This window comes from Centruroides vittatus, unplaced genomic scaffold (genome assembly GCF_030686945.1).
Source record: "Centruroides vittatus isolate TY-2023 unplaced genomic scaffold, ASM3068694v2 contig_766, whole genome shotgun sequence".
Classification (NCBI taxonomy): Eukaryota; Metazoa; Arthropoda; class Arachnida; order Scorpiones; family Buthidae; genus Centruroides; species Centruroides vittatus.
The window spans coordinates 695,009-717,032 of record NW_027122495.1 but is presented as its reverse complement, the minus strand read 5'-3'; the positions used below and the strand labels follow the sequence as shown (position 1 = coordinate 717,032).

Sequence of the window (22,024 nt, the reverse complement as noted above, 5' to 3'; positions counted from 1 at the left end):
TTTTTAATTTTCATTAACCAAAAATAGCAAACAATTGATTGTAAACACAAAAGACGATCCAGATTACAACATACAATTTGCTGGATAAATTGACATTTTCTCGCTAACAGGGATGCACTGAAGAAGTCGTTTTTGGGTGCGGCATCACAACTAGTATAATTAATTAATATTCACTAAGTCCAATAAGTCCAAAGCATCATCATCGGAAGCAGCCACTGTTAATGAATTGCTACTAGATCATTCTGGTAGAAAACATATTTATATACATACATACTACACATTCTATTTATACATACATTATTATACATTTCAGTTAATGTTACCTATGGTAGCGAACATGGCGGCTTGTTTCTGAAACAGTGCAGACTCACTTTCTAACCTAACCTATTCTAATAAATTACCATAATTATTGCCAAAATATTAGAATAAGGGTAATTTATGAGAATAGGTTAGGTTAGGTTAGAACGTGCGTCTCCACTGTTTCAGAGACGAGCCGCCATGTTCGCTACCATAGGTAACATTAACCTATATTTCTTTGTGTGAAAAAAGTGTTTGAGTTTGTTTTGATGAAAATGTACAGAACAAAATGGCCGTTCGTGCAGAGTTGCTCACGGAAGTGAATTATATAATCGAATATGATTAGGATATCGATAATCGAAATTTAGGATACCCTAAATTATAAATAACATTAAAACTGTCATCTTTACATCATGGCTTTAAAAGGGTTAGTCAATCGAGTATACATACTGTATGTATAAATAGCCAATTGTGTATACATACTGTATGTATAAATAGCCACATCCTATAATTAATGCTAGTGGATTCGCACTCTGCCTTAAATATTTCCATTGCTTCTAAAATCTTTAGGTGATCTTGATGTGGGGTGGTGAGAACTATAGCTCTGTCAAATTCTGCTGTGATGTCAGTGTTTGTCGAAAGGGCTGTCGTACATTTATTGTGTCGTATGTCCAACTTGGCTCCTTCAGTCATGTGTCTAAGGACCTTTTTGTTGCACCTACATACACCATTTCTCTATCAAATCTGTCATCCTTCATGGAGACTTTGTAGATGCCTGATAATCTATGCTGGTTCGGACAGTCTTTTCCATTCTTCAGTAGGCTGTAAATGTCCGACACCATTTGTAAATTTTGCTTCAGTTAATTGGTTTCCAGTAAGAAGATTTATATAGGTTTCCTAATCAAGGCAAACTGCCCAATTATAGACATCTTGCATGTGATATATTGGAGTGCTGGGTGTATGTGTGTGTTTTGCTCAGTGCCATATTTGTGATGTTTCCATTCTGTTATAACATTACCCAATACCTGCAGAGTAACCAAACTTTAAATGAGGGAAGGTGTAAACTTTGAGTGGTTCATCTAATGAAAGGATACAGTGTAAGAAAGTTTTAAAACAATAAACACATTCAACAATTACAAACAAAAATTACTATACATCACTTAGAAGTGATGCTATGCAATGTTCAATAAAACTATCATAAAACTTACTTTTTAGTCAGTACAACAATACAACTTAGAGCTATACAGTAGAGCATCGATTATCCGACCCCCGATCAACCGTCACATCGGTTAACCGACTGCATTCTAGTCAGCAAATTCGAATGTCCGCTAGTGATGTGGCACTACAATATTTGGCTATGTTTTGGCTACTTTAATATTATTTTTGTTAAATGTTTGCATGTTTTAGCTGGCAACATTGGCTCGACCATGAAAGGGAGGCCAGTATTTAAACCAGGCTTAATTTTCTATTTTTTACTTTATTTTTGTATTTATTTTGTGCAAAATAAAGAAATAATTTTTAACGATACAATAGCAACAATTATTATTTTTAAAAAATTTTGTTAGGCTTAACATTGATGAAAATTCAAGGCGAAGTAGGTTAATAGCTATATACTAATAATGTATTTTTTCATACTTTTCGGTTATACATTTTTTCAGTTATTCGACCAACCCCAGTCCCCAATTGAGTCGGATAATCGATGCTCTACTGTAATTTGTTTTAGTGTACTTAAAGTTCTCTTGCTAGAAAAGGTATGTTCTGAAGAACTGTTAACCACTTGAAAGCATACAAATCAGTTGAAGCTGACAATTCTGTAACAAGTACAACCACTTGTTACAAATTTGTGAGCCAAAGATTTGGTAAAAATTGGGTTATTAAGATAAGGTGTCATCATATTCTATCTTCGATTATGAACTAGATTCTCATGAACAAATTCAAGTCATCTACATACAGATAAACTCAATCATACATTACAATTTTACTTTTGTTTTATCAGGATTTAGATTATAAAAAGGAACTGAATTTTACATTTGTACTGCTCGACATCTTGAGCAGTAAGAGTTGTTAAATAACTTAGTAAAATGCATGTTTTTTCCATCTTGTACATGTGATAAATGTTCACACACAAGCCAAACTAAATATACTATGTACTACACCTCCACGAACAGCACAGCACAAGTATGGCACAGGAGGTGAAACAATGATGATTTGGTCATGAGAAATGATCATGCAAGTTCCTCTATACAAGAGATTATTACACGTAATGATCTGGCAAGTTCTACTGGTCAAAATGTTCAAGATTTTTGCAGAACATGCGTACACCAAGGGCCCTGCACAACTACGAAATAAAACTTATTTGATCCATAGTAGTGCTTATAGTACACTGTTAACATACAAAAACCTCATATTTAGGGTTATTACATTAAAAACAAAGTATATATACTTTTGACTATCCTGATACAGCAAGAACAATTTGAGTTAATATGATATAAAATTTAAGTAATTGAATTACAGATATCTTAGATTTAATTTTTTATATATTTAGTTATATCTAATGTTGTTTAAGTTTTTAAGTGAACTCTATTTTAATAGGCAAGTGGAATATCTGGTGTTAATTTTACCAACTGGTCTAAAACCTTCAGCTGTGTGCCAGAATTGTTGTTTGCACCCAAGACAAATGATGAAATTGCTCAAGTATGAATAATACTTCTAAATATTAATAAAAGCAATATTATATTTTCAAATGATTACTTGTATTTTTTTCTTTCGTTTCTAATTAGATTCTTGCGTTGGCTACAGATGAAAAAAAACACGTGCGTGTGGTTGGATGTGGACATTCACCATCAGACATAGCATGTACAGAAGATTATATGATTAGTTTACAACATATGAACAAAGTTGTTGAGGTAAATCATTAATTATAACTTTATTCTTCAGTAGAGTTCTAATACATAAATACTAATATAATAATCAAAGAAACGCGTTATATTCAGAACAGCAATTTTTGAATTGTATTGTCTATAATAATTAAAAATAATAACTTTTATTAAATTATTACGTTAAGTTTTAATAACTAAATTAAATGTTTTCAGCTGTTCTTACAGCCATCTTAGGGATATCAGAACATTATATTTCATTTTTATGTAAATTGAGTGTAGTTAGCACTTGAATTTAAACATGTAGAACAAAAATAAATGGACAGTTGTTTACATTTAAATCTAGTCTATAATAATAATAATAATATATATATAGCTTAAAACAGTCAAGAGCATTTTTCCATTGTTTGGGGAATAGAAATGATGGTATTAAGAATCAGTGAATTGTCGCAAAATTTTTCTTATGAATAGTCTATATTGGAAACAAATGGGCAAAGTTTATTGGGGTGAGTAAGTGATATAGTGACATGGAATGTACAGAAGTGGGGATTGGGCCATCTAGAGTAGCCAGGGAAAAACATTAAAATGGCAACACCAGGAATCATTGAATCATCACAAAATTTCTGAACAAGTGGGTGAAGCCTTTGGGGCAAAACTCCGTAGTATAAATGTAAACTTTTAGTACAGAAATAAAATTTAAATATAAACATGCAGAATGAAAGATTTACCTTTACTTTCAATTAGTTATGAAACTAATAGCTTAAATATAATTATTATAACTAAAAAAATATGTAGGTAATATTGATTAAACTTAATATCAAAAGTTTATTTGTCAGTTAGTATTTGCATATTTGAAAGTATTTTATATATTACTGTATTTACTTGCATATAAGACGAGGTTTTTATTCATTTATCACAGCTTCAAATTCCTAGGTCGTCCTATATGTGCAAGCGAAAGATTTTTTGCGTTTTTGCAAATAATTTATGTGAACCGTGTATTTGCATTTTTTACCGGAGGCTTACTCTCTTGTGTTTAAAAACATAAGTATTTTATCTTGGTCATTTGAATCGTTCTTGTATATTGTCAGGAGTAAGATGAATAGCAATAGGGGAAAAAACAAAGCTTTTGAATTGAATTCCAGATTGAAATTCCAAAATCACATTGGAGCCCAATATAAGTTTTTTAATCCATTCCCACATGAAATCAAAATTCGGAGAAACTCCTAAGTGTAATCGACAGAGAGTGGATTTGACTGTTAAGAATTGGCAAGAAAAAGTTCTTGATTGCCCGGCTTTACAAGAACAAGTTATGTTGTCGATTTTACAAGATTTTTCATTAAAGTTTAAAATGCCAGTAATTTTTGCGGGACAATGTGTATGGACATTCATTTGACATTTTACTTGTGATTGAATGAAATAAAATTAGAACTGTTTTACAGGGCTTAAAGTGACTCTCTTTTTTAGTTTTTTTTCATAGCTCCTCTCTTTTTTAGCTTTTTCTGAGAAAAACTCACTTTTTTAACTTTTTTCGCTTCTCGTGTGAATTTTTTTTTTTTTTTTTTTTTTTTTTTGTAAATGCACTCAGGAGAGAAATAGTGACCAGCACACATCCATACACCTTATGGACTGTACGTGACATGATAAGGCACTGTCGTATACACACATAGTATACATGTATATAGACTAACAAAACAGAGCTTCCCAAAGCGTGATACTCTGCACATGCTGTAGGAATTTGCGTGTGGGTTCTTCTTGCTTGCATTCTTCTGAAATACCGATCTCCACAGCACTTCGATACAATCACACTGCATTAAGACATAAGTACACTTCTAGTTTGGCATTAAGAGTAATTTTTATGTGGCATTATTTTTAGCATTTGTATTTATTTAAGCACAGTAGACAAAAGAAAGAAATAGATTTTATTTAATACTAACAGTAGAAACTCGTGTTTTTACTTCTACTGGAGTTTAGGCTTTTATTTTAACCTCGACCATTTAGTTAAGAAAAGTGGGGAGACGGGCGACACGTGATCACGTACCTGACTTTTTACAAGTATCCTTACCTTGAAAGTTTTATATTTTTTCTCGATTTTAATTATTATTAATTAATTTCTTTTGGCAGATTCATATATATTTGTATTATCTGAAGTTGCAGATATAAATGCATAAAACTTTTTAAAAAATTGTTTTTCTTATATTTTAAAATTCAAAAATAAATTAAATATTATCAGAAATGCTAAACTATATTTACAATATCATTGCGAACAGATATAGCCAATTATTTTATAAACGTATTTATTATTTTAATTTTTATAAATTATTTAATTTGATGCAACATGATCAATTAATTACTGTGGCGCGTTAATTAATATGGAGGCAAGACTCAATTCAATTACTTTTTCATTTTAGACGTTAATTACAGTGTTATTTTAATGTAATTTTATACATAATGTATGTTTATTATGATTAATAAATCTATATAGGAATAATATCTGTGTTCAATAAAGCAAAGCAATTATAAAAATAAAAAGCATGCGTTGTGTCTTGATCATTTGTAAGCGAAATACAAGTTAAAAATTAAAAATCATAATTTTTAAAAAATGAGATTTTTATTTATAATTTCTGTAATTTGATCTATAAATGCAAAAAACTAAACTTATCAAATATCTATAACTCTCTATAAATAATTTCATCATTTACTTATTGAGGTCAGATTTGTTAAATTTTGCAGGATTGTATTATTTTTCAACTGCAGGGTAGTAAAAAGCTTTGTATATTTTCTCCCATAAAAGTAATAGACTCTGCCGGTTCCCTATTGTGAAGGACAACAAACTGCTAAACATTTAATTACATTGTTTTCATAAACTCTCTTCTCTGCAGTTGTGGATCAAATGACTAACAAATTGCATTATTCTAACAAATCTATACTAACAAATTGTTTTATTGTATTCAGGGGAATAGATTTGGAGACTAGTATTACCAGTAATGAAGTTCTGTAATTTTATTTTTAATCATTTAAAAAATATTGATAAAATTACCAAATAAATGTTTGAGTCACAATTACTAGTGGTATTGCTATGTAATGAACATGCAACCCACTGATTCTGCCAGAAGTTGTTTTTTTTCCTCTTTAATTACATTTTTTTAATAAAGAAATCAAAAAATGTACCTTGAAATAAATGGCATTTGAAATTTGGCATATTATATGGAAACACATTCTGGTAGTTATGTTACTATTCCATTTGTTTTGCTGTGTAACGGTGGCAATTCCGTACGGGGCACATGAAACCTTAATCCAGGCCTGTTCTGGCTTAATGCAGTCTTACTGGTCACTTTTCTGGAGTATAAACTCAACCTAACCATTTTCATATTTAATCTTATCAGTCCACTTAATAATCAATCTAATATCATATGCAATGTTATTGATACAAAATGTGTGTGTTTGTGTGTTAAATATATTCACACCATTGTATGTTTTTTTAATAATGTTTGTTTTAGTTCACTTTAACACTATTAGCTTTTTTTCAGTGTAAGCCCTGGTATTAATAAATCTAATTTTCTTTGTTTTGATCTTTAAAGTCACATCTCATTCAACTTGCGAGTAAATACGGTAATTTAAAATCTGAAAAATGTTTTTAAATGTATCTTTGTGTTTTTATAGGTGGATGAAGTTAACAAACAAGTGAAAGTACAAGCTGGTATTACTTTAAGGGATTTAAATGAAATTCATCTACCTAAATATAAACTTGCATTATCTGTGTAGGTGTTAAACATATTAAGTATTATTTATCTCTATGAGTAATTATGATGCAATTTTAAAATTATTTCCTAATTTAGATTAGGATCTGTTTCTGATTTGACCATTGGTGGAGCTATAAGTACAGGAACACATGGAACAGGAATCAACTTTGGAAACCTTTGTAGTTATGTAAGTATATAAATTTTTAAATTATTTATTAAAGCACAGAATATGAAAAAAATATAATTTGTATTTTATTAAACTCTTCACTAATAAAATGACTTAATTTTGAATATAGATTGCTTATTATTAAAATTGCAGTATGCTGAAAGTTGTTAATGGATGTATAGAATTTATATTTTATAAATCATAAAGTTTATGATTATTTTTCTTAATACTAAATTTTGAAGTTAGATACACTGGAACCTCGGTATATGACCTTAATCCGTTCCTGATGTTTGGACTTATACAGAATAGGACGTATACCAAACCAACCTTTCCCATAAGAAGTAATGTAAAAATGATTAATCCGTTCTCATGTAAAAAAACCCCTCTTGATATGATATATTAATGGGGTTGTAAAATAATTTAAACACTGAGCACATTAATAAAAAAATAATTTATTATAGATTTTTAAAGTTATTACAGTATATTGTATTATATTATTTAAATCATTAAATCAAATCAAACTCTCATTAATATTAATAATTTGTTTAGAAGTTGATTAAACCCCTTTCACAACGTTAGCAGATTTAATAATGTCTTTATTTTTCACGATTGTCGATATTGTCGTTCTCGGAATACGGTATGCAACAGTTAAATCTCGAACACACATGCCACCTTCATATTTCTCAACAATCCTCTTTTTTCAGTTCCATTGTGATTCTAGTCATTTTTTTAGTTTTCTGTTGCTTTTTTTTAATTTAAATTTAATTTGTATACTAGTACTTTTTATATATTAACAGGACTTATTATACTGGAAAATATGGATGCAGATATTTAGTCTTACACATCAAAAATAATGTTTTTTATTTAGTTCACCTGTGAACTAAATAAAAAACATTATTTTTGTAGTATACAAATTAAATTTAAATTAAGATAGAAAGGACACAAAGGCATAATAATAATTAATTCTGTTGCTTTTTATTTGCCTTTTTGCAATTCATGATTAATAAAAATAATGAAATTTTACTTACAAATTAAAATCAGAAGAAATTTAACAAAGTTATAAACCGTGGGACCGCGAACGTCTAGTCTGGTCTAGTACACCGATGAGTGCTACTTGTTCATAGATGATGCGCTTATAATTGAATTAAGTCGTATACTGAACAAAAGTCGTATACTGAGCAAAATTTGTTTCGTCCAAACAGGACGTATTCTAAAGCAGACATATACCGAGGTTCCACTGTACTAATCTTTGGGTAAAATAGTCCCTTTAACATCTGCAACTGCGTAATTAGAAATAATTAAGTTTGGTGATTTATTTCTAGAATCCAGGGTTTCAACCTTTTTCACATATCAACTTATTCTTTTTAAGAAAAATTTTTTTTGTTAACTTCCTTTAATACTGTATTATAAATATATATGCAATAGCTTCCTACATGTATTTGAGAACAAAAAATTGTAAAATTTTTAATATTTTTAAATTAATACTAACTTGTCTTTCTTATGTTTCATTAGTATTATCTTTAATGATATTTTAGTGATTTTACTTATTGTAACATCAAAAGAACCAGATGTTACAATAAGTAACATCTGGTTCTTTAAGACATACATTCTCTATCTTTTCATATAAATTCCATGAATTCATTTGCACATGTTATATATATATGTGAGATCTGGACTTTTTTAAGATATTTTTACCTAAATTTTTGAGATATTTTAACTAATTTCTTAATGCCATCTTTAAAATAACATTACCAGAAAAAGGGATTGAAGTGTCACCCTTTTCATCAACATCATCTAAAAGTTTATAACTCTTCCTTCAAGAACGTCAACATTCACCTGTGCAAGTATCATAGATCTAGTATTGCACGAATCAGAGTTTACAGTTGACATCCGATTTCACTCATCTTATCATTGTTTCAGGAATACCTATGACCCAACACCTGCCAAAAGCAACCTTCATCTTCGACAACACTTAATCACATGACCATTTTCTAAGACTGATTCGAATATAAGACCGATACACCCCTCTGGGACAGTCTCTCTCTGAACATTTGAACTTGTGCACGGTTGCATTGTAATCAATGATCATTATAGTAGTCGGGCGGAAACTATTAATTGGTGCAAAAGTTCCCAAGAAAGGATCCCTGTTTGAACCTCAAAATTTTTAGGAAAGTAGTATGATATCAAAATTGGTGTAAACTCTCTCTCAGCCTCCTAAAACTGTATGTGAGAGTTTAGTTAGGCTCGTTAAACGTAAGAGATAGACAGAAAATCAAATATAACCTTTTTAAGCTATGTAATTGTTTAATTGTTATTTATTAAATTTTTGATTTTCTTGTTAATGGTGTCCATTACTCATTGCCTACGCCTTACCGACAAACCCTCTCTTCCTCCTCCACTCGGCCTGACAAACTGATCCCGACCTCATGGGATCAGAAAAAGTAAACATGCCATCCACTGACAAAGTGGGCAGGGACCCCAAAGTGGGTAACAGGGATTAGGACCCTGTTACCACATTATAGTTATACTTAAGAATATAATTGGACTGTGTTAAATAGAAATTGAATCACAATGTTTATGTAAATTTAAGATAAAAATTAACATTAGAAACTGCTTCATATTCAGAATATCACTGTAAAGGTCGCTTTTAGCATCCTAAGTCGAAAAGCCACGCGACAGAGATAATTGGACCCACCTGGCGTTGGGGCCATAAACAGCCGGAAAGATCAAAGGAGTAGCGGTTTCGTTTAGGGGTCAATGTGTGTGCTATGTGCCGGCCAGCTTGGGAAAAAAATGTAAACAAGGGACGGACGCAAATGTGAGCTACGTCGGCGGGAAATAGGGCGGACGTCTTTGGAAGCTCTCAAAAAAAAGGGAAAGAACTGATTGGTTGCGGGTGGTCGCAGCAGGATCCCTTAAATTGGAAGGGTGGCGAAAAAACGAGGAGAAGGGCAAGAGACTGATAATACAGTAGTCTCAGACACTTGGACAGCCCGCTGAGCGTAGAGAGAGTGTTCTCCTCTGACAACGATCTCAAGGACAGGTAAGTGCGGATACTGGACAGGCCGTATAGTTGAGCCAACTCCGGAAAGGCGACCTGAATTCCCCGAAGTTTAACAGTCCCCAATAGACAAGCCGACGTGAGATACTACATCTTGTAGCATAGTGTATGTATTGGTGTCGAACATGTACATCTTGTAAATATTTGTTGTGTAAATAAACTGTATGTATTTACTGTTGAGTGTGGAGGTGTAGCTTTCCTCAAACTAATCAATTTATACTTAACTTAAAGTTATTTTACTGTGTTAATAAAGAATACAATGTTTTGTAATTTAAGATTATATATTAGCATATTTAAACTGGCTTCTATATTCAAATATCACTAACAAAACTTCCAATATCTTTCTTTCCACTTTTATTGATGGTAGTGTAAAGGAACTTTGGTTCGTTTCAAATAGAGATTTTAGTAATTTTTAACTCGGAATCATAAATTAACAACTGTGTGTCTTGAGATTTTGCTAGAATGTAAATTTTCCTCAAGTTATCTTGTTTAAAATACCATGGTAATAGGATGTATCAAAAATATATTGTTGTTTTATTATTTCTACATCCAGGAAGTGATCTCATCTATATATTCATGAATTTGATATCACCTTCAAAACCAGCAATTAACCTATTTTCTTTCCTTTATTTCCTGGATAAACTTTTCAGAATTATTTTGTTCTGTTCTTACCGTGACTCGAGCAACGGACTTGCTGCAAACAACGGAGTTTTCGGCATAATTGGTGACTGCTCCATGGGCGCGTTCTTTAATAGAGGTCGCTCTGCGTCTCCGCTACTACGGGAGTGCGCTGCTCTTTGTAGGCATTTAGGAACAACGGTGAAAGAAAGAAAGATGGCGGCGCCCGCACTATCGATAGTATCGCGATGGAGGAATCTATAATTCTAAAATATGAGCTTTTAAAGGCAAAAGAAGGGTCCCAATTGTAAAATTTAACCATAAAATGGATTATTTGTTGAAAGAGCATTCAAAATAGCCTCGAAAAAAATTCGTAAAGACACTTACATCACCACGTGCGCTAACTCGCGCTTTCACAATTTCTAAATTTTCATTCATAAAACCACATAATGGACCCGGAAATGAAACTATCTGAGCCATGGAGGATGCCATGTTGCTTTCCACCGTAAACTACTGCTACAAGTGGCGGTTTTGCTGTTCGACGGCGCGCACTCCCACTGGAATTTAGGAACCGCGTTCCGCAGGAATTTTTAAACGGATGTCGCTCGCGCAGAGTTATGCAGAGGAATAAAAAAACGCACCCCATGTTCATTTTTTATGATACAGTACGGTTATTTTTAATCTGCGGAACGAAATTAACATTTTACATGTATTTTGCTATGGAAAAAATGCGTTTCGTATAAATGACCATTGTCACTATACGGACGTGACACTGAACGGATTTAGTACGTTATATGAGGTCATCTATATATTCATGAATTTGATATCACCTTCAAAACCAGCAATTAACCTATTTTCTTTCCTTTATTTCCTGGATAAACTTTTCAGAATTATTTTGTTCTGTTCTTACCTTTCTTCTCTGCCATTCATATATCTTCATTTGTTTGCAAGCAATCTTGTGCATCCTTGGGATAGGCTTTATTTAATTTCCTGAATTTGAGAGAGGAAATTTTTGAAATTCTTAAAAAACATTATTTAAGCATTACAATTTAAACATTGAATGTAGAAAAATGTTGACTGAATCGTTCCGACAGACAAATCCAATTTTTAAAGTTAACATTTGTTTTTACCTTTCCTTTTATACTGATTCAGCAATGTTTTATTACAGGTTATCGAATTAGAAATGATGGATCCTAGTGGAAAATTTATCAGATGCTCTCGCAGTGAAAATAAGGAAATATTTTTGGCAGCTGTTTGTGGACTCGGTGCTATTGGTATTATTCTAACTGTCACTTTACAGTGCGAATCAGCATTTAATCTAGAGCAAAGACAGTTTGGAACAACATTAAAAGATGTTAGTATTAATCTAAATTTTGAAATAATCAAAAGATATTTATAGAAGAAAATGCTTTTAGATTAGTTCAAAAATTTTAATAAATTAATTTCACTGTACAATGTATGAATAATTATTAAGTACTTCGTAAGTGGAAACTGTTCTAGTAGAGTATCAAAAACACAAACAATAAAAATTTTAGGTTCTAGAATTTTCAAGCTCTAACATTTATCTTCAGGAACTCAGAAAGGAATTTTGTATGCATTCCTGATTATATAGTTTGGAAATAGAATGTTAAAATTTTATTATTATTTTTTGTTTTAGTATTTTAGTGATAAAATAATTTTTACTTACTAGCAGTTTTGGAGATGATTTTGAGTTTTTTTAAGAACTTTTAATATTAAAAACAAAAGTGCTCTTTTTGTTTACAACATAATATTATTCATAACTTTGCTTGTTCCATTTTTTTATTAAATATTTAAATATATGATGATAATTGCAAGTCTGTTCAAACTGACTTATAATTATAAAATAAACTTCAAGTCAAATACTTCAAGTAATAAAACAAAACTAGTGAATTGATTAAATTGTTTTACAATTTCTAAATTAATAATTAAAGGAAATTATCACTAAAGTTAAGAAAGAGTCACAGTTTATTTTTAATTTTGGACTCATTTTTATTAGATTTAAAAACAAGGTGAAATAAACTAATATCCAGTACAAAAATGTAAGACAGCTAACATTTTTGCCTATTTAACACAGGTGAAAACATCAGCTGTCTTACACTTTTGCTCTGTATTTTGGTTTATTTCACCTTGATTATTAAGTATAACCATTTTTGAGTGGTTGATTATATTTAAAAATTAAAAAAAAACCAATTCTTATTAAATTACATATAACTGAATATAATAGAAAATATAAACTTATCAATAACCTAATGTATTTTTTAATCATCCAACCAATTATTAATTGTAGCATAATATTGCCTGATTAATTTGGCTGATGGTTTGATGACTAATTAATTAATAAAAAACCTGCAGTTTGCAAAAATTCATGGGTAGTCCAGAATAGTGGTATAGCATCGTAGTGGTAGAACATATGGAAATGCTTACCTAATCGTCTTCAAAGTTGTACCTTCAGCACGCAGGTACTTGTTCCATTGATCCTGCCATTGTTGGAAGGCTTCTTTTGGAATATTCGAGTGTTTGGCCATTCATTCTATTTGATGTTCTCTGTGGTTGCGAAATACATCCCACTGATGCACATTTTCAGCTTTAACAGTGTGTTACTGATCATTTCTATGTGCAAGATTCATATACATCACTAGATGCAGTTTGGAGGAAACAATGCAACAAATGGCAGGGGAGGGTCCGATTTGATCATCATTTGTTGTGCAGCAATTCCTTGCTGACAAAAGACTTCTCATCATTGCCCAACCACCAAACTCATTGGATCTTGCTCTGAGTGACTTTTGGTTGTTCTCTATGGTAAAAATGAGTCTCAAGGGGACATGATTTGCAACCACAGAGAACAGCGAATCAAATGTGACAGCAGAACTCCTGAATATTCCAAATGATACACACACAACTTGTCCAAGTTGTGTGTGTATCATTTGGAATATTCATCAATCCTGCCATTGCTGAAAGCAATGGCAGGATTGATGGGGCAAGTTATGTGTGTGCATGCTGAAGGGTATTACTTTTAGGTAAGTGTTTTCATATAACTTACCATTACAGTGCTATACCATAGGTTCAAGAACTTTTTGACTGTCTGTGTGTTGTTTATTTTTTTATTTTCAGCATTCTGAATATTTTTCGCTGTTAATATTGTTAATTATCAATACGTTTGTCATCATTTTATTGTTTGAACATTGTCAGAATTGGAAACTATTTTTTCTTTTTAAGTGATTTTACTAATAAATTTATTTAAAAATTTTTCCTCTGTATGTATTAGGTGTTGGAACACTTAGATTTGCATGTGAATGGTTCTGAGCATTTTAAATTCACTTGGTTTCCTCATACAGATGGTGTTGTCGTGAGTCATGTTAATCGAACAGACAAGGTTTGTTTGTTTTTTTCATTTTATTTAATATTTAGAAAATAAATAAATATTAATTTTAATTATCTCTTTAGCCTGTTACAGAGGTGTCAAAATGGAGAAAATATTGGGATTGGTTGATTGATTATGCTCTAGGCTACTACACCCTTGAATTTTGTTATTGGTTAAGGTCAGTTGTAAAATTAAATTTAATATTTGTAATTATTTAATTAAATTTTGACTGTCAAGTACTTGCAAGATGATGTCTTTTCAACTGAGTTTTATTAGTGGCTATTAGCAAATAGTCTCTATATGTAAATTTTAACACTAAAGTGTCAATAAAGTTATAAAATATTGCTTTTAAATTCATTTAAAATGAAACATTTGGAAGTGCACATACATCATATTATGTTGTGGGAGTTAAAACTCAGTAATAATGCTACATAAATGGTGAAAAAAGATTTGCAATGTCTACAGCAGTGAAGTAATTTCAGACAGAGCAGTTCAAAAGTGGTTTACAAAATTCCATTCTGACGATTTGTCCTTAACAGATGAAGAAAGACCATGCTGCTTCTCAGAATTTGATGATGCCATTTTAAAGGTCTTGATTGAACAGAACCCATGGCAAGCAACGAGGGAGTTAGTAGAGAAGCTGCACACATCCCAATCAACCATCAGTCATCACCTCCAAAAACTAGGAAAAGTGAGCAAGCTGGGAGTTTGGGTTCCACATAACTTCAGTGAATGGGATAAGGCTGACAGAATGTCAATAGCTGCTATCTTGTTTTCTTGGCATAAAGAGGAACCTTTTTTTGGATAAAATTGTCACGAGTGATGAAAAGTGGATCACACACAAAAATGTCATTTGAAAAATAATAAAAAAATTCAATTCAATTTTTGACATTGCCTTTCTTTTATTATAATGTCAATATCTACTTTTATGATACTGGTATTAATTCAAAGAATGTTAGTTAAATGGGAATCACTCAGCAGTTTGATGTTTTTCATGCACAAAAAGAATTGTTCACAACGGTATGTTATGCATGTGGGGTAGTATAGTTTTCTAACATCAACTACCAGTGAAACAAGAATAATTTTTACAAAATTCTTTACCAAAATAAATAAAAATGTACCTGAAAAATTTATGGTGGCAGTGGGCCACAAAAATATTAAGTTGGCTGCAGGTTGGATGTCTCTGGTCTAAACGGATGTCTGAAATTTTGGCTATTATGCTAACCACTGTTACTCTCATTGTTTGACTATTGTTCAACTAGTCTGTGATCATTTAGATGTCATAAAGGTGGCAGAAAGTATAACTACTGGAAAAAGGAGGAATTTTCTAAGAATGAAAAAAGCATATTTGCTGAATAGATTCAGAATAATCCAGTAGTGAAGATACATCTTATACAATATTTCTTGTGTTCTTCTGATGATGATTTTGACCTGAGCATTGCACAATAGTTGTTAGGTCCTAAATAGGTTTTTACACTTTCAGTCATTGTTAGATTGAAGATTATACTCTCATTATGTGTAACTACTATTTTTGTTATTCAGTTACATTTATTTATATTTTTTGTTTTATTTGTGTTTATTTTAAAAGGGTTATAATTAAAGTAACAAAATTTTTCTTCTAATATATTTCTCTAACTCACTGCTAATGATACAGTTGAATGGAAAATGTCATTATGTATTATATAGTAATGTGATCACAATCTAATGACAACATTTTTATATATTGCAAACAAAAATTGAATTTTGTAATTCTGTGTATTTGATAATTTTACATATTTTATTATTTTTAATTTCAGTTTATTTTATCCTCCTTTAATATCAAGAATCAACAGTATTTTTTATTGGTTAGTGTTTTCCCAAAATAAACGGAAAGTCGACGCCAGTTATAAAGTATTTAATTTTGACTGTTTGTTTAAACAATATGTTAATGAATGGGCTATACCTATGTGAGTATAAGGAATTATTATAAAAATTATTTGGGATAAATTAATAAAAATATAAGTTGATAAAATGAATAAAACTTTTAAATATTTTATTTCAGAAGTCAAACAAAATCTGCTCTTCTGCAGTTAAAAAGTTGGTTAGATAACACTCCAAATGTATATGTTCATGTTCCTGTTGAAGTCAGATTTGTGAAAAGTGATGATATATATATAAGTCCAGCATATGGAAGAGATACATGTTATATTAATATAATAATGTACAGGTAATACATCTTCCATCTTTAAAAATTAAAACATACATTAAGCAGTGTTAAATAAAAAGACAAATACAAGATATAATTCAAATTTAATTCCTTCGGAAGGCCATCCAAACAACTGTTTGAAATCCAAATCAATTTTTTCCATTAGAAATAATGGAAAGTGAATTAATCTGTTCCTAGACCCTAAACAATACCCATATGTTTTTATTTACAAATTATATTAGTTTTACAATATTATAAAACTGAAATAAAATTTATTTTAAAAACATATCTCTTTGTTATTTCTTATTCAACACGTATAAAACATATAAACACATGGCAATCTTGCCTGTTTAAAAATGCGTAGAACAACTAAAAACTAGAGTAAACACTGATGTATACATAAAAGTTTTTTTATTTGTAATGTCGAAACAACACTACATTGTTAGAAATAAAAGAAAAGATTAATAAAAATATGAATTGTAAAAAGTACATTAAAGACATATGGAAATGAAAGGTGGAAGTGTAGCTCATAAGGGTGTAATAAGAACTAAGAATGTAAAGTGTCATTTTGACATTACAAATCAAAAAAACTTGTATGTATACATTAGTGTTAATTTGAGTTTTTAGTTGTTCTATGCATTTTTAAACAGGCAAGATTGCCATGTAGAGTAGAAAGTCGGAAATCTGAATCAATTGGGGACTGGGGTTGTTCAGATTAGTGATTTGTTCCAATTACCGATTATGTACGAAAAAATATATTAACCTGTCCGATGTTCAAATTTTTCTCCGTTGCGTGTCGCTTCGTATTGAATTTTCGTCAATTTTAAGCCTAACGAAAATTTTTATAATAATAATCGAGGCTATCGTATCGTTAAAAATATTTCTTCATTTTGTACAAACAAAATAAATATATTGAAGAATATAAAAACATAAAAATTATACTTTAGAAGTAAATCTAGTATCAAAAATGTTCGATTCAGCATGACACAGTCTGACTGAAAATCGTTCCAATTAACGACTCTCTACTGTATTTGTTTTATACAATGTGTTGAATAAGAAATAACAAAGAGGTACATTTTTAAATCAAATTTTATTGCGGTTTTATAATAATGCAAAACTAATATAATTCTGTAGCTAACAGAAGAGGGGCTAGAGCCCAAAATGTGTATCGCCACCTAAACAGCAGAATAAAGATGGATGTAAAGCCTGGTGTCTATTGAAGATGCTTCATTGGGTAATATGGATAAACATAGATAAAAGACACTGTTTCATATTAGAACAATATCTTTTATTATGGCAATTATTACATTATTCAAATTCTGAAGACTGTGGCTGCTATCCAATGCATAAATAAATAAATAATATAATTATAAAATCGTTTTTCTACATAAATTTTATTAATATTTATAATTTAAGATACAGTGAACTAACCTAATTTGATTTCCAGCAAATAACTTTAATGCTCTAATAGGGTGGATGGCACAAAAAGCACCTTATCCCATTACAAGATGAATGGTTTAACTTCAGTCCAGCATTTCAATAATGACAATAGAACTGTGTATGTTATGTAGTCCCAATTTAAACATTTTTATTTTTTGATAATTTTTAAAGTTGTTCTAAATGATGTCAGAAATTATTTTATTAAAAATTTATTAATTTAATTCATTTCTTGTTCATAAATTTGAATTCCACAAAGTATTAAGTATAGTGTGGGAATAAATTTGGAATTTTAGAACTTTTGTAGAACAGTGATAAAATGGAAATTGAAAGAATTGTGGATTTTTAGCAGAAATAAATTGAAAAAAAATTTAAAATTGTTTTCTATTTCTTACATTTGTAATTTAAGATTATTTTTTATGATATAATTTTTTAAAAATTATTAAAATTTACTGATTTTTTTTTGGAGGTTAGATAATTTTAGAATTTGTGACTGACATTGGATTGTAGATTTTTCTAACTTTTTTTTTATAAATTTTATGCTTATTCAGTTCATTTTAGTTATTTCATTCAGACTAACTAAAAAGGATATGGAATAATGGATAAACATATTTGAATTCCTTATAGAACTTTTCTAGGAGTCCATTATAGAATGAAGCATTTAAATTATTTTCTAAAATATTTTTAAATTTGACATAAAATTTTAAAAAGCATTCTTAAATTTAAAATATAACATAAACAAAATAAAAACATACACAAATACAAAACAAATTAACATCAAATAGTAACTGTAGACCATTAATGCCCCTAGAATTGTTCTTCATTGTTTCTTCCATTTCTTCTTTGATTCTGTTAACAAGTTTTTCAAAGTTCAGTTTGTCCAGTATTTTCCAGCCATTATGCTGTGCTGTTGTATCCTTACTGTTAATGAAATTAATATACTTTGACAAGTAATGAATACAAATATGCTTAGGGAAAATCCTATATTGTTGAATAAGTTTGCTCCAATATAACTAATTGGCAATTTTCTACTTTTTATTAGTTTAACTTATTGTTTGTTTATAAATTATCTTTTTGCATATTTTTAACATTATTTCCTAACTAATTTGTATGACTGAAAAATATCATTATTAACATTATTGATTATTTACAGGCCTTATAGTAGATCAGTATTATACGAAGAATATTGGGAAGCTTATGAAGCAATTATGGGAAATGTTGGAGGACGACCTCATTGGGCAAAAGTGAGTAATTGTGTGAAGTCCTTTTTGAATCATTTCGCATAACATTGTAAACAGCATTTACCTATGTTGAGTATATTAGAATGTCAGATAATCATAAGGTAAAATGATCTAGAGACTATGATATAATATCTATATTTACATATTTTGAACAAATAAAATTCCATAGTTTTATGAAATTACTCTATGAATAAATTTTTAAAATATGATAATTAAAAATTATTTTATTTGATTTATAACTTCAAAAATTTTTCAATTGCTCTGTGTTTTATCTGTTCTAATATTTCAGTATTATTATAATTGTATATATTTGAGTTAGATTTATTATAATAATCTATTACAATTAGCATATATAAACTTTGGAGCAAATTATGTAAAATTAGATAAATTTTTTCTGTTAAAAATTTATTGAATGTCTTCACTCTATACTAAATACAAAATTATTGTATTTTTAGTTTTACAGAAGACAAAAGTTAATGTCCTGGAAATATTTTCTACACTCAAACCTGTTTTTGTGCGGTATACCAATTTGGTTGAAGTTCATATATTGCACAAAACAAATCGCACTAAAACAGGTTTGAGTGTATATAATTTTATATGGAAAGGGTACAATAGTTTATTTTTATAGAAATATTTATTGGGCTGCAATTTGAAAAAATTGTAGACCTATAAATTCCCACTGTTGTCTGTCCATCTGTGTTTCCTTAATCTCAAGAATGGAGTTAGGTAGATGAAAGACAAGACCAGATATGGAAACATTATACTAAACTCCTTAGGGACAGGAGGTCTTGATTAATTATATACAAACTGGAAGTTATGTTATTTCAATTCAAAATTTCCCCCAAAAGGTGTTAGATAGATGACTGGCATGACTCTATTGTTAAAAGAAAAGTATGATGTACAAGCCACTACTAATTTGAGGTGGGGAGCGTATACTTTAAATTAAATAAGTTAAAAATTGCAGCCCAACATTGTGATATCATATTAAATAATTGCTTGTTTCTTTTTTGGGATTTTTTTACTAAGATAATTAAAGGCTAATTTATTATCTGTTTAAATTTTGTTATGTAAGTTTAATATTTTATATTAGGTTTTGTTTACAAAAGCACATTGGAATTAACAAAAGTTTGAATTTTATTTCACAGGCTCACAAAGTAACCGCTCCAGAATTCGTAAAAATGTATCCATGCTTCAACACTTGGTGTAGCATCAGAGAAAAATTAGACCCCACAAATATGTTTGTTAATCCTTATCTGAAAAGGATTTTTACGTTTTAAAATTGCTAATAATAGTGCATTTATCCAATACTTTTAGTTTTTATTTATGACATGTAAATAATCAACAAAATCATGTGTTGTAGATGAGCTAAATAATTTTACACAGATAGATGTGATATAGCATTTAGAATTTTTTTTAGAAAGAAACTTTATTATGAATTCATAACCAAAAATATACAGTTCATTCTTGGCAATATATCTTAAATTATTATTTCAAAAATCTGATTTTAATGATTATTCTTTGTTTTTATTTATACAAATTAATCATTTATAGTTTGTGATAAGCAGGATGTCCGAAAAAGAAGTGATGGATTACAAAAGGTATTAGCATTCAGGAAAACAGACCCAACATACAATTTTTAGTAATCATTAGTGAAACTTCAAAAGTTTCTTTTTTATTACAAAAACAGAGGGTGTACTCTGCTGAAAGTAGAACTTTTGAGTTAAAGTTTTTCCTAACTGGTGGATGGAGTAAAACAGATCAGTTCAGTTGCCACATTGCTCCCCTGACACAATTTAGACTTTTTCTTGTTGGGTTTTTCGAAGAGTCTGGTTTTTCAAACACGTGTTACAGATATTGAAATATTAAAAGGTTACATAATAAACGCAGTTGGAACTTATTTAAGGTGTATTATGCAACATCTGGATGAAGATTGAATGCTGTCTGCATAATGTGAGAATAATGACATAGAAAATATTGAGATTTTTTAAGTTAAAGATGAGAAATCTTGTTTGTTCACTAATTAGAGCAAATTATGTGACTATCTATTTTCATAAAATAATGAGTTTCTGTAATCTGTTAGTTCTTTGTTGGACATCCTGTGTTAGTAATATACAAATACAAACATTTTTTACTATAAACTTTTGCATTATGTCGATACAAAAACTGATAGTTCATCAGCTGAAAAATACCTGTTGTTGCTCATTTATATCTGTGCAATAAAGTTTATTTTACTTTTAAGCTTCAAAGGAAATGATCCATTATAACGAATTACATTTTTTAATGGATCATTTCCTCTCACCAAATACTATTTCAAAAACAATCATAGCAAGTTTAACGGTTAGCTGTTAAATTTTTTTAATACCTTCAACATTTTTTTATTTGATATTTTGTTGAGAATTACCTTTTTAATTTGGAAAAAAATATATTAAAACTTTTTAAAAATGAATGTCTAAATACAAACAGAATAGCACACTTTTAGAAGCACACTAGTTTAATTTAAAGAATTTATGGTCCATTATAATAAAACCGTCTGTTTTCCATATAAACGTACCAGTTTAATGGCACCTTTTCGGATCTTTTATACTGAAATTTTGAGAAAAATCTGAGTATCCGACACAAATACATTTTTAAAGAACAGAAATCTGCATATGCAGGAAACAACAAACACAATGTATACGTCTTCCATCGTTTTTAGTAGCAATAAATATATTTAGAATTAGATAACATTTGTGTTATTCTGAAAATTAAATTTCTGTACTCAATATATAATGTAGATACATATTTTTTTATATTAAGAATATTGCATAATCTGTTTTTGAATAGAAATTAAATAAAAAAGATTATTATAAATGTTTGTGAATTATATCCTTTCCATTATTGTAAACTATTAAAAAATATATAGCAGTACACTGCTTTTATGGGAACAATTGCTGAAAAATTATGTAATATTTAATTTCATAATAGTCATGTTAACAGTATACATTGTATAAGTACAAAATTTTATATAGAACTTTATGGAGA

At 29.6% G+C, this 22,024-nt stretch overlaps 2 protein-coding genes across 2 annotated transcripts in view; one reads left to right on the top strand and one right to left on the bottom strand.

Moving 5' to 3' along the window:
• The window catches only part of LOC136981498 (L-gulonolactone oxidase-like), a 33,194-nt gene extending 12,220 nt beyond the window's left edge, over positions 1 to 20,974 (top strand). The window contains exons 2-12 of the mRNA XM_067277805.1: positions 2,890 to 2,991; positions 3,078 to 3,203; positions 6,834 to 6,931; positions 7,010 to 7,100; positions 11,927 to 12,112; positions 14,045 to 14,152; positions 14,224 to 14,318; positions 15,937 to 16,086; positions 16,182 to 16,346; positions 18,916 to 19,006; positions 20,149 to 20,974. Coding sequence (XP_067133906.1) covers positions 2,890 to 2,991; positions 3,078 to 3,203; positions 6,834 to 6,931; positions 7,010 to 7,100; positions 11,927 to 12,112; positions 14,045 to 14,152; positions 14,224 to 14,318; positions 15,937 to 16,086; positions 16,182 to 16,346; positions 18,916 to 19,006; positions 20,149 to 20,280 — 1,344 coding nt within the window. The 3' untranslated portion in view covers positions 20,281 to 20,974. The remainder of the gene's footprint in view (positions 1 to 2,889; positions 2,992 to 3,077; positions 3,204 to 6,833; positions 6,932 to 7,009; positions 7,101 to 11,926; positions 12,113 to 14,044; positions 14,153 to 14,223; positions 14,319 to 15,936; positions 16,087 to 16,181; positions 16,347 to 18,915; positions 19,007 to 20,148) is intronic.
• LOC136981509 (uncharacterized) overlaps positions 1 to 22,024 on the bottom strand; it is a 177,235-nt gene that overhangs the window by 118,297 nt on the left and 36,914 nt on the right. The gene's annotated exons all lie outside the window — the stretch shown is intronic.